The sequence below is a fragment of the Salmo trutta genome, chromosome 29 (assembly GCF_901001165.1).
Source record: "Salmo trutta chromosome 29, fSalTru1.1, whole genome shotgun sequence".
NCBI classification, from domain to species: Eukaryota; Metazoa; Chordata; class Actinopteri; order Salmoniformes; family Salmonidae; genus Salmo; species Salmo trutta.
In genome coordinates, this window is record NC_042985.1 from 42,438,112 (window position 1) to 42,454,799 (window position 16,688).

The following is a 16,688-nucleotide window of genomic DNA, read 5'->3' on the forward strand; positions in this document are numbered from 1 at the left end:
ATTGTGGAACTGGGATGCCTGGGAGTGCATTCCGATGAAGATCATCAAAGGTAAGTGAATATTTATAATGCTATTTCTGACTTTTGTTGACTCCACAACATGGTGGGTATCTGTATGGCTTGTTGTTGTGGCTGAGCGCTGTAGTCAGATTATTGCAAGGTGTGCTTTCACCGTAAAGCTTTTTTGAAATCTGACAGCGGTTGCATTAAGAAGTTTCTTTAATTCTGTGCATAACACTTGTATCTTTTATCAATGTTTATGAGTATTTCTGTAAATTGATGTGCTCATTCACTGGAGGTTTTGGAGGCAAAACATTTCTGAACATTACACGCTGTATGTAAAATGGGGTTTTTGGATATAAATATTAACTTTATCGAGCAAAACATACATGTATTGTGTAACATTGAGTCCTGGGAGTGTCATCTGAAGAAGGTTGTCAAAGGTTAGTGATTAATTTTAGCTGTATTTCTGGTTTTTGTGACGCCTCTCCTTGCTTGGAAAATGGCTGTGTGGTTTTTCTTGTCTAGGTGCTGTCCTAACATAATCTAATGGTATGCTTTCGCCGTAAAGCCTTTTTGAAATCGGACACTGGTTGGATTAACGAGAAGTTTATCTTTAAAATGGTGTATAATGCTTGCATGTTTGAGAAATTTGAATTATGAGAGTTTTGAATTTGGCGCCCTGCTATTTCACTGGCTGTTGGCGAGGGGTTCAGCTGGCAGAATGTCTTTCCTCAACAGGTTTAACAGCACTATCAACAAGGCAAGTCCTACATGCCCTAGTTTTGTCGCACCTGGACCACTGTTCAGTCGTGTGATCAGGTGCCACAAAGAGGGATTTAGGAAAATTGCAATTGGCTCAGAACAGGGCAACACGGCTGGCCCTTGGATGCACACAGAGAGTTAACACGTCAATCTCTCCAGGCTCAAAGTGGAGGAGATATTGACTTCATCACTACTTGTATTTGTGAGAGGTATTGACATGTTGAATGCTCCGAGCTGTCTGTTTGAACTACTGGCACACAGCTCAGACACCCATGCATACCCCACAATCATGCCACCAGAGTTCTCTTCACAGTCCTCAAGTCCAGAACATACTATGGGAGATGCACTGTACTACATAGAGTCATGACTACGCAGAACTCTATTCCGCATCAAGTAACTCATGCAATCAATAAAATTTGATTTAAAATACAGATCAAAACACACCTTATAGAACAGAGGGGTCTGTGAAGCAACACAAACATCGGCACAGACACATGCATACAAACACACAATAACATGCACTATACACACACGGACACATGAATTTAGTGTTGTAGATATGTGGTAGTAGAGGCCTGAGGGCCCACACTTAATGTGTTGTGAAATCTGTTGTGAATGTATTGTACTGTTTTTGCTGGACCCCAAAAAGAGTCGCTCATACTTTGCCAGCAGCTAATGGGGATCCATAATAAATACAAATACAAAGAGTACTGTTAGCTAGCTAGTGAACATTAGCTTGCTGGCTCGCTAGCTAACATTACAAGTATAATCTGTGTAGTAATATTATTTGTTTCTCAGAAATCCATTTGCATTGCTTATAAGGGCACAAGGCGAGACCCAGATGCAGACATGGGAGGCAGATGGTTTGAGTCTTAGATATTTATTAATCAATCCAAAAGGGGTAGGCAAGAGAATGGTTGTTGACAGGCAAAAGGTCAAAACCCGTTCAGAGTCCAGGAGGTACAGAGTGGCAGGCAGGCTCGAGGTCAGGGCAAGCAGAATGGTCAGGCAGGCGGGTACGGAGTCCAGAAAACAGGCAAGGGTCAAAACCGGGAGGACTAGCAAAAAGAGAATAGAAGCAGGAGTACAGGAGAACACGCTGGTTGACTTGAAAGACATGCAAGACGAACTGGCACAGAGAGACAGGAAACACAGGGATAAATACACCAGGGAAAATAAGCGACGCCTGGAGGTGGTGGAGACAATCACAAGGACAGGTGAAACAGATCAGGGTGTGACATTGCTAGTTATAGCCTAATGTTAGCTAGCTTGCTAAAACTGAACCTAATTGGTTAACTTTAGCTACATGCAAAATCATACTCCAGCATTTCATGCATGGTGGCTAGCTCTGACAATCCGTTTGTACTGTAGCTATGGGTTGGGATTATGGTTCATTGTTAAGAGAGCCAGCTAGCTACATGTCTAAACAAAAGACATCCCATCAAGTTAGCCAGATGTGTCTGGGGGTGATTACGGCCATCTATTGTATTCATGGACATGTGTACATGTCTAGACAATAGTGACCTATCCACTTAGCTAGATGTGGCTGGGGGGTGGTTATAGCATTTATTTCACATGACCAATCAATGTAGACAAGTGTCTGGGTAAGCGTCATCTAATAATTATAAAATATTTATATAATATTTTTATCTGGACACTTTCAAAGTCAGATTAGGATATAGGCCAAGGACTAGACAAAGTGTATTTTTAACTGGAGTTTTTCCTTATTGTAGGCTACTACTTAAAGCACTTTTAGTCTTGAAAGCTTTGGTTGTTTACTACACTACCTTAGTCACTCTGTTTAGCACATGGCCTGACATGAATCCTTAAAGAGATGGGTGGGGCTAAGTCTTAAGAGGGTGTTAACATGCTGAATATGTGTAAACAAAGAGGGCTTTCCGGTAGATGTACCAAAACATTCAAGGGGGGACTATTTGTTTTTAAAGAGGAATTACTACAAACTAACAGGGTGGAAAGTAAAATCAAGGACACACAGAAAATCTTAAATATAATAATAATAAATACAATAATCATGAAAAAAAAGGATGATGAGAGAGATTTTAAGTACCGTAAATTCCAGACTATAAGCCGCAACTTTTTTCCCACGCTTTGAACCCCGCGGCTTAAACAATGACACAGCTAATATATGGATTTTTCCCGCTTTCAAATTTTTTTTCAAAAAAAAAAACACATTCTGTGACGTGCTCAGTTTTTTGGCGGCATGAAGCTTTCATTAGACCAATGAAATTGCCCAACGGGTTAAGGTCAAACAACTTTTTTGTTTACTGTTTAGATTAAATCGAGCGCTCTCAAACTTCCCATCATTCTGATTACGGTAGTCATTTTGTCACCCTCATCATGGCAAAGACACGGAGAAATGCATATGATGCAGCTTTCAAGTTGAAGGCGATTGATCTGGCTGTTGGAAAAGGAAATAGAGCTGCTGCACGGGAGCTTGGTCTTAATGAGTCGATGATAAGACATTGGAAACAGCAGCGTGAGGAATTGACTCTGTGCAAAAAGACAACTAAAGCTTACTGCAAATTTTTTATTTTTTGTTACAAGCCGTGTTTCGTTAAAGCCTATTTATTTTTGTTACAAGCCGTGTTTCGTTAAAGCCTGTGTAAAGTTCATTTGTTTCAATGTACCGGTAGGCACCTGCGGCTTATAGACATGTGCGGCTTATTTATGTTCAAAATAAAAAAATTCAGTGGGTGCGGCTTATATTCAGGTGCGCTTAATAGTCCGGAAAGTACGGTAGGATTATAAAAAAAAATGAAGAAAGATTTTGAATATTATATTTTGAATGGCTTATATTTCTCATAATTTAGAAGTTGATGAATAGCGGGGACGTGGCAAAAACGCCTTCGTCCACCAGAAACAAAATGCATAAAATTCTCTTTGAGATCGATAGCTTTTTGTTTTATGCTGAACGACACCAAACTTTATATTTAAAGGCCTTTGGAATCCACATTTTACACTAAATAAGAGGTGATATTTCCTGGGGACAGAAAAGGAATGACCTAGCCAAGTAAATAAGTTTCATGACTGTGTTAAGTCAGTAGCTCCATTCTAATTCCACATACGCCATTAAAAGGCCAATGCAGGCGGTCTTTTCAAACAGCTCTTACACTGAAAGGGCATTATTATAATTTGCACAATTTCACAGTATTATTCTAACTTCATAGTTTGGATACATATATAAAACACAGGAAATCACGTTTTTGACTGCACTGGGCCTTTAAGACAACTAAAGCAAGAACATACATTTTCTTCAAAAAAATGTACCTTTTCTAGTTCACCTCACCATTACTTTCTGTTTGTGATCTAGTTTGTCCCCAGAGGCCTGAGAACCTGAGCTGCGGTACTGAGGACCTGAGAACTGTTATCTGCACCTGGAACCCTGGTAGACCTGCTAACCTGTATGAACCCTACAAACGCACACACACCCTTCACATAAAGTGAGTCCGCAGACACACACACACACACACACACACACACACACACACACACACACACACACACACACACACAAACTCATATAGCTCCACTCACCAGCTTCCTCAGGTGTTCTCTCTCTCAACAGATTATTAGCACATGGAGGCATAATGATCATACTGTGTCAGACACATCTCTTACCTCTCCCTCCACTGTGTTTGTGCAGGAACAGTGGTGAGGATCCTATCAAGTGTGGTGAGTGGTCCTGCAGGTTCCAGGCTGTCCCAGGCTTAGAGTGGTATCATGTCTCAGTGGTAGTCAGAAACCAGCTAGGAGAGGAGAAACAAAGCTACAGCTTCAACATCACTGACAGAGGTGAGGACAGGAAATACTGAGATAAATGTCATACTCATGTTATATTACAACACTGTTTATGGCTAACATTCAATGAGTAATGTTGGTGTGCACCCACAACATTGGAAAAAAAATCTCCATTTGCTCCTATACCACCTTTAGTGTGACAACGTTTTGATCATCAGTGGTATCTAGATCATAAGATCTATTGTATTTGCATGCTGTGTGTGTGAAGTGTTCCCAGTCCCAGAGGGAGTGAAAGTGAGTCCAGGGGTGACTGAAGCCAACGTGTCCTGGGTTATGAGGGGGAACCTGTCTGGGTTGGAGCTCTTCTGCCAGGTCACAGCAGACCCAGTAGAGCCTAGGAGACTGACACGCCTGGCTGAAGCAGCAGACCTACAGAGCACATCCATGGTGAGAAAAACAATAATTGACAGGTGTCAAAATGTAATTATCAATATAGCTCACACTATCTCATCAGCTTTGACAGAATGGTCTCTTGTCCATTCTGACATGTTTTTAGTGGCTGTCCTTCAAATGTGTGATGTTTTGTCTAGACTGAACTATACCACACTACCACTGATGGATCAGCGGTGTATTCACAAGGAAACAAATGGAAGCAAACAGGACAAAACGAGGAAGGACCTACCTGAATTTGTCCAATGGAAACTCTTTGTTGCAAACTGTTTTCCATTGCAAAATGTTTTGCTGCAGTTTGCATTAATGAATACAGGTGTTCCACATGGGTCTGATATAAACCCAGTGACATTCTGTCTTGTCCTGTGGCTGTGTTCGCATCAGGTGTGCAATGGAGGTTCGGACGAACGTTGTGATGTCAGCCTGGAGCAGCTCTCGCCCAACACCCTTTACGCCACCAGGGTGCGCTGTGCTGTGAGAGGGAACCTAGAGGGAGAGTGGACACAACCCATGCACTTCACTACCTGTGAGTCCTATCATAGTGGAGTGGTGAAGTTACTTTTTTTTGAAGGTTTATTGATGGGTTGATGAGCCCTCTTCCTGCTTCTTTGTGCAGACCCCCTGGTGACGCTGGATGTGTGGAGGAAGGTCAGATTGCTGTCCCATGGTCAGCGCAATGTCACTCTGCTCTGGACCCCGGTGAGGCCTTACTGCTGGATGAGATGAAGGAGAGGAGACGAGGAGAGAAAGACAGTTCAGATTATTGGTTTATTGAGTGTTGAACCCGGTCTTACATTGTGCAGATCAAATCTCAGCACATGAACATCTCTCTCTTTCTCCTCAGCAATTAAGTGGCTCGGCATCTAGTGTAAAAATCCAGGGCTACAAGGTACGTTGGAGGCAGGAGGGGTTCCAGTGGATCCTGTGGAGGGACAGAGAGCAGACACAGACTGAGATCTCCATTGGCCCAGGGCAATGTGACATGATCATCCAGGCTGTTATTCAGCCTGGCTCCTCCCCCCCAGGCCACATCACCATACCTCCGGTGGAGAGAATAGGTCAGTTATCAACACCTGTAGCAATAGAGGGCTCGCAGTTGCATCACAAATCACCTAGCAAACACACCAGGCGCCATGTTGGATGACCAGAGTCAATATGGTGGAAGTCCTCTAATCGTCTACAGAATGGCTGCGTTTTTCTACCACCGGAAACTTCTGGAAGATTGCCCTTTATTTAATCTTTAAGGACCCAGAAAACAGAGGCAGTGGGAGAACCTATTCAAGTAAGTAAATATATATATTTTTAACTATGTATTATAAGCTAGCTACAGGAACTTAGTGTGCAGGCTAACCCAAATGAGCTGCTAGCTTTACATGCGGTATAGCTAGCTAAGTTAATTAAATATCACCGTCTAACAATGAGCTTATCATTGTAACTTAAAAACACAAGCTGGAAATGCATTTGTAGCTTGGTAGCTAGCTAGCTAACAGCCACGGGATAGGGTGAAAGGATTAGCTAGCAGTTCCAGCTATCAAAGAAGGGAGAGTAGGCTACTCTGGATAGGGGAGGTACCTTTGTGGGAGGACGTTACTTCCAGTCCCTAGTGAGAAACTATAAGGACGAGAGATATAGAAACATTCAGTACTGTATCATTTGAGTATAATGCAGCCTGTTTCTTTATGATGTTTTCTGTCCTCAGATACAAAGCACTGGGAAACCCTGTCTGCAGGTGAAGAGGTCCCAATGAATGTCCCAAGAAAATAAAGGGACATCCTTGCATACCATGGGTTACAAAAATACAGTTCTAAAGTCTGGAGGAGGCCAACCCTGCTGGGTGTGCAAGCTTGGGTTCCAGCTCAGCACTAACACACCTGATTCAGTTTATCAAACCTAAAAGGGTTGATTATCAAGTGTGCTATTGCTGGGCTGAAATAGAAGTATGCTCATCAAGTAGATCAGGGAGAGAGGTTGGCCACCTCTGGTATTTACTTTTTTTGGTAACACTTTACATGACACCCAGCGTCATAGCACGTTATGACATGATCATAGCCATGTCATATGTCATAACAGCTGACATAACTTGTCATAACCTGTCATAATATGGTCATAACACTCATTTGACATATAGTACCAGTCATGATGACAGCTTTGCACACTCTCGGCATTCTTTCAACCAGCTTCATGAGGAATGATTTTCCAACGGTCTTGAAGGAGTTCCCACATATGCTGAGCACTTATTGGCTGCTTTTCCTTCACTATGCGGTCAAACTCATCCCAAACCATCTCAATTGGGTTAAGGTCGGGTGATTGTGGAGGCCAGGTCATCTGACGTAGCACTCGATCACTCTCCTTATTGATCAAATAGCCCTTACACAGCCTGGAGGTGTGTTTTGGGTCATTGTCCTGTGCAAATCAAATAATAGTCCCACTAAGCTCAAACCAGATGAGATGGCGTATTGCTGCAGAATGCTGTGGTAGCCATGCTGGTTAAGTGTACCTTGAGTTCTAAATAAATCACAAACAGTGTCACCAGCAAAGCACCCCCACACCATAACACCTCATCCGTTCACCTACTCTGCGTCTGACAAAGACACGGAGGATGGAACCAAAAATCTCAAATTTGGACTCATGTGACCAAAGGACAGATTTCCACCGGTCTAATGTCCATTGCTCATGTTTCTTGGCCCAAGCAAGTCTCTTCTTATTATTGGTGTCCTTTAGTAGTGGTTTCTTTGCAGCAGTTCGACCATGAAGGCCTGATTCACGCAGTTTCCTCTGAACAGTTGATGTTGAGATTTGTCTCTTACTTGAACTCTGTGAAGCATTTATTTGGGTTGCAATCTGAGGTGCAGTTAACTAATGGGTCTTCCTTTCCTTTGGCGGTCCTCATGAGAGACAGTTTCATCATAGCACTTGATGGTTTTTGCAACTGCACTTGAAGAAACTTTTAAAGTTCTTGAAATGTTCCGTATTGACCGAGCTTCATGTCTTAAAGTAACGATGGACTGTCGTTTCTCTTTGCTTATTTGAGCTGTTCTTGCCATATGTACTTGGTCTTTTACCAAATAGGGCTATTTTCTGTATACCACCCCTACCACGTCACAACACAACTGATTGGCTCAAACGCATTAAGGAAAGAAATTCCACAAATTAACTTTAAACAATGCACACCTGTTAATTGAAATGCATTCCAGGTTACTACCTCATGAAGCTGGTTGAGAGAGTGGCAAGAGTGTCAAAGCCGTCATCAAGGCAAAGGGTGGCTACTTTGAAGAATCTCAAATATAAAATATATTTTGATTTGTTCAACACTTTTTTGGTTAATACATGATTCATATGTGTTATTTCATAGCGTTGATGTCTTCACTATTATTCTACAATGTAGAAACAGTAAAAATAAAGAAAAACCCTTGAATGAGTAGGTGTGTCCAATCCTTTGACTGGTACTGTATATTGTGTTATTTTGTGGCTGGTTATGACACCTACATAAGAGTGTCAGAACCTACCAAGGTAGTACTTTCATGGCTGGTTATGACACCTACATAAGTGTCAAAACCCACAAAACCTACCACACAAGGCAAAATATTCCATTACACCATAGCCTACTTGTCAATGTTTATGTCATAACATTTTCTGAAATTTCCCATATTAAATTATCATTTAATTGCGCATACATTGATGTCAGACATGCATCTACCCTAATGATCTGTTGCTGATGACAGATGAATGTAGGATCAGATTTCAGGATAATGACAATAAACCCTCTTTTTTTTGACTGAGGCCTCTCCCGTACATGTCCTTATGATAGTCATATCTCGCTTATATGATTATGATGATCACAATGCTTCTTCATCAGTGCAACGAATGTTTGTTGTTGTTGAGTGGCAGACAGGCGCATGGTCAAGGCAGGCAGAATGGTCAGGCAGGCGGGTACAAAGTCCAGAAATAGGCAAGGGTCAAAACCAGGAGGACTAGAAAAAGGAGAATGTGAAAAGCAGGAGAACAGGACAAATGCTGGTTGACTTGGAAACATAAAAGACAAACTGGCACAGAGAGACAGGAAACACAGGGATAAATACACTGGGGAACACAAGCAACACCTGGAAGGGGTGGAAACAATAACCAGGACAGGTGAAACTGATCAGGGTGTGTACCGCTTGCTGTGCGGTAGCAGAGAGAACAGTCTATGACTAGGGTGGCTGGAGTCTTTGACAACATCATGGTCCAAGCCCTCATTAATAGCCTCAATTATGACTATCCAATCTACTCATCAAATTAGGAATAGTAGGCTTACATTAGTATGCAAGTGCAATGTTAGATGCATGACATGCTTTATTAAAGGTGAATTGTTATGGTGAAAAAGTTGCTTCCCCAATACTTGAAACTCATGCACCGCCTATGTAAGAGACACATGCTAATAGCTAGACTACAAGCTTTCTAGCTAGCTAATGTTGGCTAACTTGGTCTTGTTTTTAACACCTGGTTAGCATAACAGCTAACAACTAAACTTGAAATCAGACTTACCAGTGATGAAATGATCGGAACAGACCCTGTAATGACAGCTGTCTGGGTTCAGGTCTTGACAGGCAAACAGTTTCTTTGCTTTTCTGACAGTTCTTGAATCTTGTCTCCTTGGTGTCATTTTTTTAGGCACTGTTATCATGCAATTTGGGGTAGCCACTCAGCTGTTGTTGTCGTAAGAATTAATGCGGTGGTCTTCCAACATGGCTGCCAGGAGGCGTCGTACGTCAACTGCAAGCCCTCTATACCTGCCTGCTTTGTGCCAACACCTGTTCCAAAACGGTTGTACCAACATATTTTCCAATTCTTGTGCTGATACCTGTGCTGATAACTGAGCCAACATTATTGTCTTACTGCTGTTACAGTTATACACAGGTTGCTCTTCTTTGGGCCTACAGCAGTTGTGTGAGTGAGACTGTCTCTAGCTCTCTTATTGTCTTTCGTCCAGAGTATCTTCGGAATGCCACGTGTGTGAGTGGCAGTGCCAGCGGAGGCTTCCACCTCATCTGGAAAGAGCAGGAAGCTGTCACTTGTGGGTACACTGTGGAGTGGTGCACAGTGGGAAGCGGAGTTTCCTGCACTCTGCAATGGAGGAAGGTGCCAGTGGGAAACACATCAGTGTCCCTACCAGCAGGTATCACACAACAAGTTTACACACACCACCATTACCCTTGTAGGTAACATTTTACATTAAGTCGCTGTGTAGTAATACTGTAATTACAGTAGTGACAAAGAAAATGGTAATTGTCCAATCTATTTCAACTTAAAGCCTACTGGCACTACCTTTTAGTTACAATATATATATTTTGCAGGGGATTTTAAAGCGGGTCATAGGTACACCTTTGATATATATGGCTGCACTGACGAAGGAGACAAACTACTGGGGATCCGCACTGGCTACTCCCAGGAACTCAGTGAGTGAGTTACGTTGTGATTATGCGTTGTGACAAGTAAGAGATAGGTTGTGAAAGTTGTAGGGGATGTCTCTCTCTCTCATGTTCAACCCCTTCCCCTCTCTTTCTCTCTTCCTCCTTTCTCTCAACCTATAGAGCCTGTCCAGTCTCCCAGGCTGGTTGAGCCCATTAGAACAACTTCCTCTTCTGTGACACTGGAATGGCGTTACCATGAGGACGACCACTCTCACCCAGGGTTCATCACTGGTTACTTGGTAACCGTGCATAAGACAGGGTCTCAGAGGTCACCAGGTCATGTGCGAAGTGGGTATCATCAATATCAACATGGGTAACAAGCAATTCAATTTAAAAGAAGTCATGAGAGGATTTGTTCCTCTGACACAGTGTTTCCTGTATCTAGGTCCTTTTACCAAGATGGTGGCGGACCCCCACAATAAGTCTCTAACCATAGTAGGACTGCAGGAGCACCAGAAGTACACCTTCCATCTGAGTGCACTCACTAATGTTGGACCAGGCCCGCCAACTACTGTAACTGTCAAGACCCAGACAATCCGTGAGTCAAACTCCGGCTGGAGCACTCTAGGGGAAGGGGCAGGGGCAGACTGGGTCATACTGAAATGTATTAAATAAAACCTCTTAAACGTTAAGTCCCTTATATATGGGACTTTGAGTGGTTCTGGACTGGTTTCAGACCAACTTTTCTGTGTACAGAACGTTCTGTGAACGGCACAGCACACCGTGAAAGCTCTGGTTGTCCCGCTTCACATGCCGCTCTGTCATAAGTTATGTGAAATGGTGCCAATTTTGCACTGTCACTAAGTATGATCATATTTATTTGACAGTTATAAGAGAAGTGGAAATATTATAGTAAGTTGTTTAGAATTTGATTGTTACTATATTTAGAAAGCATTTCAATCATTTCATGCCCTACTTTCATTCCCCCACTTTCGTTGAATAGGAAAAAATTAATACGGTGTACTTTGTGTCCTCAAAAGTGACTACATACTTTTTACCAGAAAGGGGAGATTTTGATCTTTCTGACAGTACAATAATTACTAGGTATTGTTTATGGCTCTATCAAGATAAATAATAACTTTTGGGTATGCCTATTTAGGTGGAATTCTACATTTTGACATAAAATTGTACCTTTAAAATAAAGTCTAATGTCCCGTAGGCACACAATTATGTGGTGTGTTGCTCACTCTTTTTAAATCTGAAAGCACATTTGTATTTTAGATCTACATTCTGAGCCCAGTAGTAATGACCTGGTGTTACAGTATGTGCTGCTGTGTCCTATGATAGCCTCTATTCTCCTGGCTAAGATCTTAACTCCTCTCCTGCTGCTGTTGGGGCTCGCCATCCTCCTGTGTCTATTCTGGAAAATGTGAGACACTTTAAACACTATCCAGTCAACATTATCATGCACAATTTATTTTTCAAGATTAACATTGGTCCTCCATACCACTATGTCATCCTTAACAGTCAATGTGTAATGTGAACCCTGTCTAACCTCCTCTGTGGCAATCCTCCAGGCTGAGGAGTTGTATAGTGGAGCTGTTTGGGTACCCGGCTGGGATGAACATCAAACCAATTGAACTGGACCGCCACTTACATGAGGTACCGTGCAGTTCTGTACAGGCTTTCATATGTCTCATGTGTCTGAAGTTGATGAGTACTGCCTCTTTGTTCGAGGTGTTTTCTCTCATTTGGATTTACCTTAAACAGATGAGAATAAACAGATGTACAGTATGTTATTGTCACAATTATTGTTTTGCAATCTGATAGAATGACTGTACAACTTCTCGCCTGATTCCATTCATCCTCTATTCTGTCCATCACATCTACAGACCAGTGAGAGGCTGCGGTGTCTCAAGGTGGGGGACTGTGTCTGCAGTGACATCGAGATCCTGAGCGTCAGGCCAACCATGTCAGAGAGGACGCCTCTCATTCACCCCAAACTCCCCCTCCTTTCTTCCTCTTCCACCACTATTCCCTCCTCTTCATTCTGCCCTGTGCACCCTTCCTCCTACTCTTCATCCATGTCTTCCTCCTTGCCCTCCCTCTCACCTCCCTACCCATCCTCTTCTACTCAACACCTGCACCAAAAAGGGTACTGTCCACATTCACCCACAGAAGTCTGGGATAGCTCAGTCCAGACAAGCCTCACCAACAGAAGTTATTTCCCCTCTGTGGGGGCGGAGCAATCCGTTGAGCTGAAACCAATCAGAGTCACAGACAGCAGTGACATCTCCAGCTCACCAATCAAGCTCTCCAATCTCATCACCAGCGAGCCTTTTGAGGGGCCTCAGTTACGACCAGGGTCATTATTGGAGAATATTGATGGATACATCACCACTGACTCATTAGCTAAGTCAATGACTGCATATATGAATGGACAAAGCCATTGATTACACGACACCATTCATTCCTATGTGAAGACTTAATAGCGCACTGAAGCCAAATTAAGTCAGTCATGTAGACATAACATGCTCAGTTTGAGCTACTCCAGGAAGTGACGTTGCAGGTTAGCTTAGTGCTGCCCCTATCATTGAGTAACTCAACTTGAAGCCCGACCGGTGTTGGCTGCCATTAGCAACTAAATTATCCTTCTAAATCTAATCAAATTATATTTGTCACATGCACCGAATACAACAGGTGTAGACTTTACCTTGAAATGCTTACTTCCGAGCCCTTAACCAACAATTCAGTTAAAAAGTGAGATAAAAATGCAAATAAGAAAGGAGAAAAAAAGGAAATAGTAACACACTAAAAGAATAGTAACGAGGAGTACCGGTACCGAGTCAATGTGCAGGGGTATGAGGTAGTTGAGATAATTGAGATCAGTGGTGTAAAGTACTTAAGTAAAAATACTTTAAAGTACTACTTAAGTAGTTTTTTGGGGTATCTGTACCTTACTTCACTATTTATATTTTTGGCAACTTTTACTTTTACTTCACTACATTCCAAAAGAAACTAATGTACTTTTTACTCCATACATTTTCCCTGACACCCAAAAGAACTTGTCACATTTTGACAGGAAAATGGTCCAATTCACACATTTATCAAGAGAACATTCCTGGTCATCTCTAATGCCTCTGATCTGGCGGACTCACTAAACACAAATGCTTTGTTTGTAAATTATGTCTGAGTGTTGGAGTGTGCCCCTGGCTATCTGTCCCCCAAAAATTGTGCAGTCAGTTTTGCTGAATATAAGGAACTTGAAATGATTTATACTTTTACTTTTTGATATATTTTTGTGATTACATTTACTTTTGATGCTAAAGTATATTTAAAACCAAATACTTTTAGACTTTTACTGAAGTAGTATTTTACTGGGTGACTTTTACTTTTACTTGAGTCATTTTCTAGTAAGGTATCTTTGCTTTTACTCAAGTATGACCTTTGAGTACTTTCTCCACCACTGATTGAAATAATATGTAAATGTGGGTAAGGGTAAAAGTGTCTAGGCAATCAGGATAGATAATAAACAGCATAGCAGCAGCGTATGTGAAGTGTGTGAAAGTGTGTCTAAGTGTGTGTCTGTGTAGCATCAATATGTATGTGTGTGTGGGGGGGGGGGGATATAATGCAAATAGTCTGGGTTGCCATTTGAATAACAGTCTTAGAATCAGATCAGGAGCCTGGGTCAATTGTGCACCGCCCTATGGGATTCCTGATAACGGCTGATTGTGATACAGGCCGGGATCGAACCCAGGTCTGTAGAGACGGCTCTAGCACCGCTGCGCCACTCGGGAGGCCCCGGGACAGAAGATTTTTATGCCCTTCAACACTCTGTGGTCCCGTTCTGTTAGCTTGTGTGGCCTACCACTTCGTGGCGGAGCCGTTGACGCTCCTAGACGTTTCCACTTCACCAGTGGGAGGGGCAGTCGTTCTCCCCTGAGTTAAGTAGTCAGTCTGATTCTGAAAGGTCAAGGGTCTGTTGGTGGGATATTTTGCTGGGAAGATGACAAGATGATGTATGTACAACGTGTAGGGTTCAAATAACACTTTAAATAATTTGAGCTGCTCTGACAAAAGTGGGTTGGACCAAAGTTTTTACTGTGGTTTTTATGCTTATGGTGATGTCCTGATTTGTACTAGTGCCATGCACCCCAGAGTACTTCCATTATTTGAACCTGGACTGTGTGTTGTTGTGTTTAAGGCAATGAATAATGTGCATAATGCATTCTATTTATATTGTGTAACTATATCTCATGTAAATAGACACTTTAACTGAGAAAGTGAATGAATGTTAAAACCATTAGGCATGTTAAATCCATGCCAACATCACTAGCACACCATCAGCTCCATGCTCTTAAGCAAATATGATCGTCTGTAGAAATGTATCCGTTAGCATTTTGAGGACCTTCAGATCTACACAGCTTACTCAATACTCATGTTACTCATACTCATATTCCTCTCATCACATTGTCCATCTGCAGCGCAGACTTTTGAAAATGTTGTGAAACCGAGAGAATATTGCCTCAACAGGCTGATTAGCCAACATCCTCTCGGTATCAAATGGAAGATCTGAGGGGAAATGGCTCAATACAAACTGCTGGGGTGAATGTGAATCGTAAATGCAACTTCAATCATATCTTTCTCAGGTCTATCTAAGCTACTGTATACTCTCATATAGGGGTTAAGTTCGAGGGTTAATTGTAGACTACATATTTTTTAACAGCCGTTACACTTCATAAACAAAATAAATCAAATGTTATTTGTCACATGCGCCGAATACAATAGGTGTAGACCTTACTGTGAAATGCTTACTTACAATCCCTTAACCAACAATGCACTTAAGAAAATATTTACTAAATAAACTCAAGTGGAAAAAATATAATCAAATCAAATAGCAACACAAGAAAATGACATAACAATTACAAGGCTATATACAGGGGTACCAGTACCAAATCAATGTGCGGGGGTACAGGTTAGTCGAGGTAATTTGCTAAGAAACTATGCGTAGATAATTAACAGTGAGTAGCAGCAGTGTAAAAACAAAGGGGGGATCAATGTAAATAGTCTGTGTGGACATTTGATTAATTGTTCAGCATTCTTATGGCTTGCAGGTAGAAGCTGTTAATACTTTAGGTGATTAATGTCATTTCATGCAACCTGGAATCAGGGGTACACATAACATATTAAATGTAAATCCAGCACAATCCAATTAGTATGATATGTTATGTTTCGTATGGTATGTATTCATGTGTGGATGTCCATCATCTATTTTCTATGATATGTTATGATTTCCAATTTGCTGTAGCTAATCCTTGGTGTCCACCTCACCAACAAACTATCATGTTCTAAACACACCAAGACAGCCGTGAAGAGGACACGACAATGCCTATTCCCCCTCAGGAGATGGAAAAGATTTGGCATGGGTCCTCAGATCCTCAAAAATGTCTACAGCTGCACCATCAAGAGCATCCTGACTGGTTGCATCACTGCCTGGTATGGCAACTGCTCGGCCTCCGACCAGAAAGGCACTACAAAGGGTAGTGCGTACGGCCAAGCTTCCTGCCATCCAGGACCTCTATACCAGGCGGTGTCAGAGGAAGGCCCAAAAAATTGGCAAAGACTCCGGCCACCCTAGTCATAGACTGTTCTCTCTGCTACCGCATGGCAAGCGGTACCGGAGCGCCAAGTCTAGGTCCAAAAGGCTTCTTAACAGCTTCTACCCCCAAGAAATAAGACTCCTGAACAGCTAATCAAATGGCTACCCGGACTATTTGCATTGCGCCCTCCACCTCCAATTTTACGCTGTTGCTGCCCTCTGTTTATTATCCATGCATAGTCACTTTACCTCTAGCTACATGTACATATTACCTCGACTAACCGGTGCCCCCGCATATTGATTCTGTATCGGTTCCCCCTATATATAGCCTCACTACTGTTATTTTATTGTTGCTCCTTAATTATTAGTTATTTTTACATTTTTCTTATTTAACATTTATTTTTATTTGCTTCAGTTTATTTTTGTAAATACTTTAAGACTTTTTTTCCTAAAAACTGCATTGTTGGTTAAGGGCTTGTAAGTAAGCATTTCACTGTAAGGTCTACACCTGTTGTATTCGGGCGCATGTGACAAATACGATTTTCTTTTATTTAATTTAACTAGGTGGATTATGCTAACATGTGGATTTTTTCATTGTTTAACACAATACCATATGTATTTCATAAGGCCTTATTTTGAGGGCCTAGTTGTGCCCTAGTACAGGGGCCTGAAAGCCACAAAGTCAAATCAAAATCAAATTTTATTGGCCGCGTACACATATTT

The 16,688-nt window shown here is 41.9% G+C and overlaps 1 protein-coding gene across 5 annotated transcripts in view; it reads left to right on the forward strand.

Moving 5' to 3' along the window:
- Nucleotides 1-13,159, forward strand: part of osmr (oncostatin M receptor) — a 29,223-nt gene extending 16,064 nt beyond the window's left edge. For 2 of the 5 annotated variants that reach the window (XM_029722236.1, XM_029722239.1), the window contains 13 exons: nucleotides 4,096-4,225; nucleotides 4,429-4,577; nucleotides 4,792-4,970; nucleotides 5,358-5,499; nucleotides 5,590-5,672; nucleotides 5,818-6,031; nucleotides 9,943-10,128; nucleotides 10,307-10,408; nucleotides 10,544-10,711; nucleotides 10,809-10,961; nucleotides 11,645-11,792; nucleotides 11,941-12,025; nucleotides 12,256-13,159. In XM_029722236.1, the coding sequence (XP_029578096.1) occupies nucleotides 4,096-4,225; nucleotides 4,429-4,577; nucleotides 4,792-4,970; nucleotides 5,358-5,499; nucleotides 5,590-5,672; nucleotides 5,818-6,031; nucleotides 9,943-10,128; nucleotides 10,307-10,408; nucleotides 10,544-10,711; nucleotides 10,809-10,961; nucleotides 11,645-11,792; nucleotides 11,941-12,025; nucleotides 12,256-12,816 (2,300 nt within the window). In that variant the 3' untranslated portion in view covers nucleotides 12,817-13,159. Of the gene's footprint in view, nucleotides 1-4,095; nucleotides 4,226-4,428; nucleotides 4,578-4,791; nucleotides 4,971-5,357; nucleotides 5,500-5,589; nucleotides 5,673-5,817; nucleotides 6,032-9,942; nucleotides 10,129-10,306; nucleotides 10,409-10,543; nucleotides 10,712-10,808; nucleotides 10,962-11,644; nucleotides 11,793-11,940; nucleotides 12,026-12,255 lie in introns of those variants that run through there. The other 3 variants (XM_029722238.1, XM_029722237.1, XR_003870519.1) reach the window with 3 other exon arrangements.
- The last annotated feature ends 3,529 nt before the right edge of the window (nucleotides 13,160-16,688 follow it).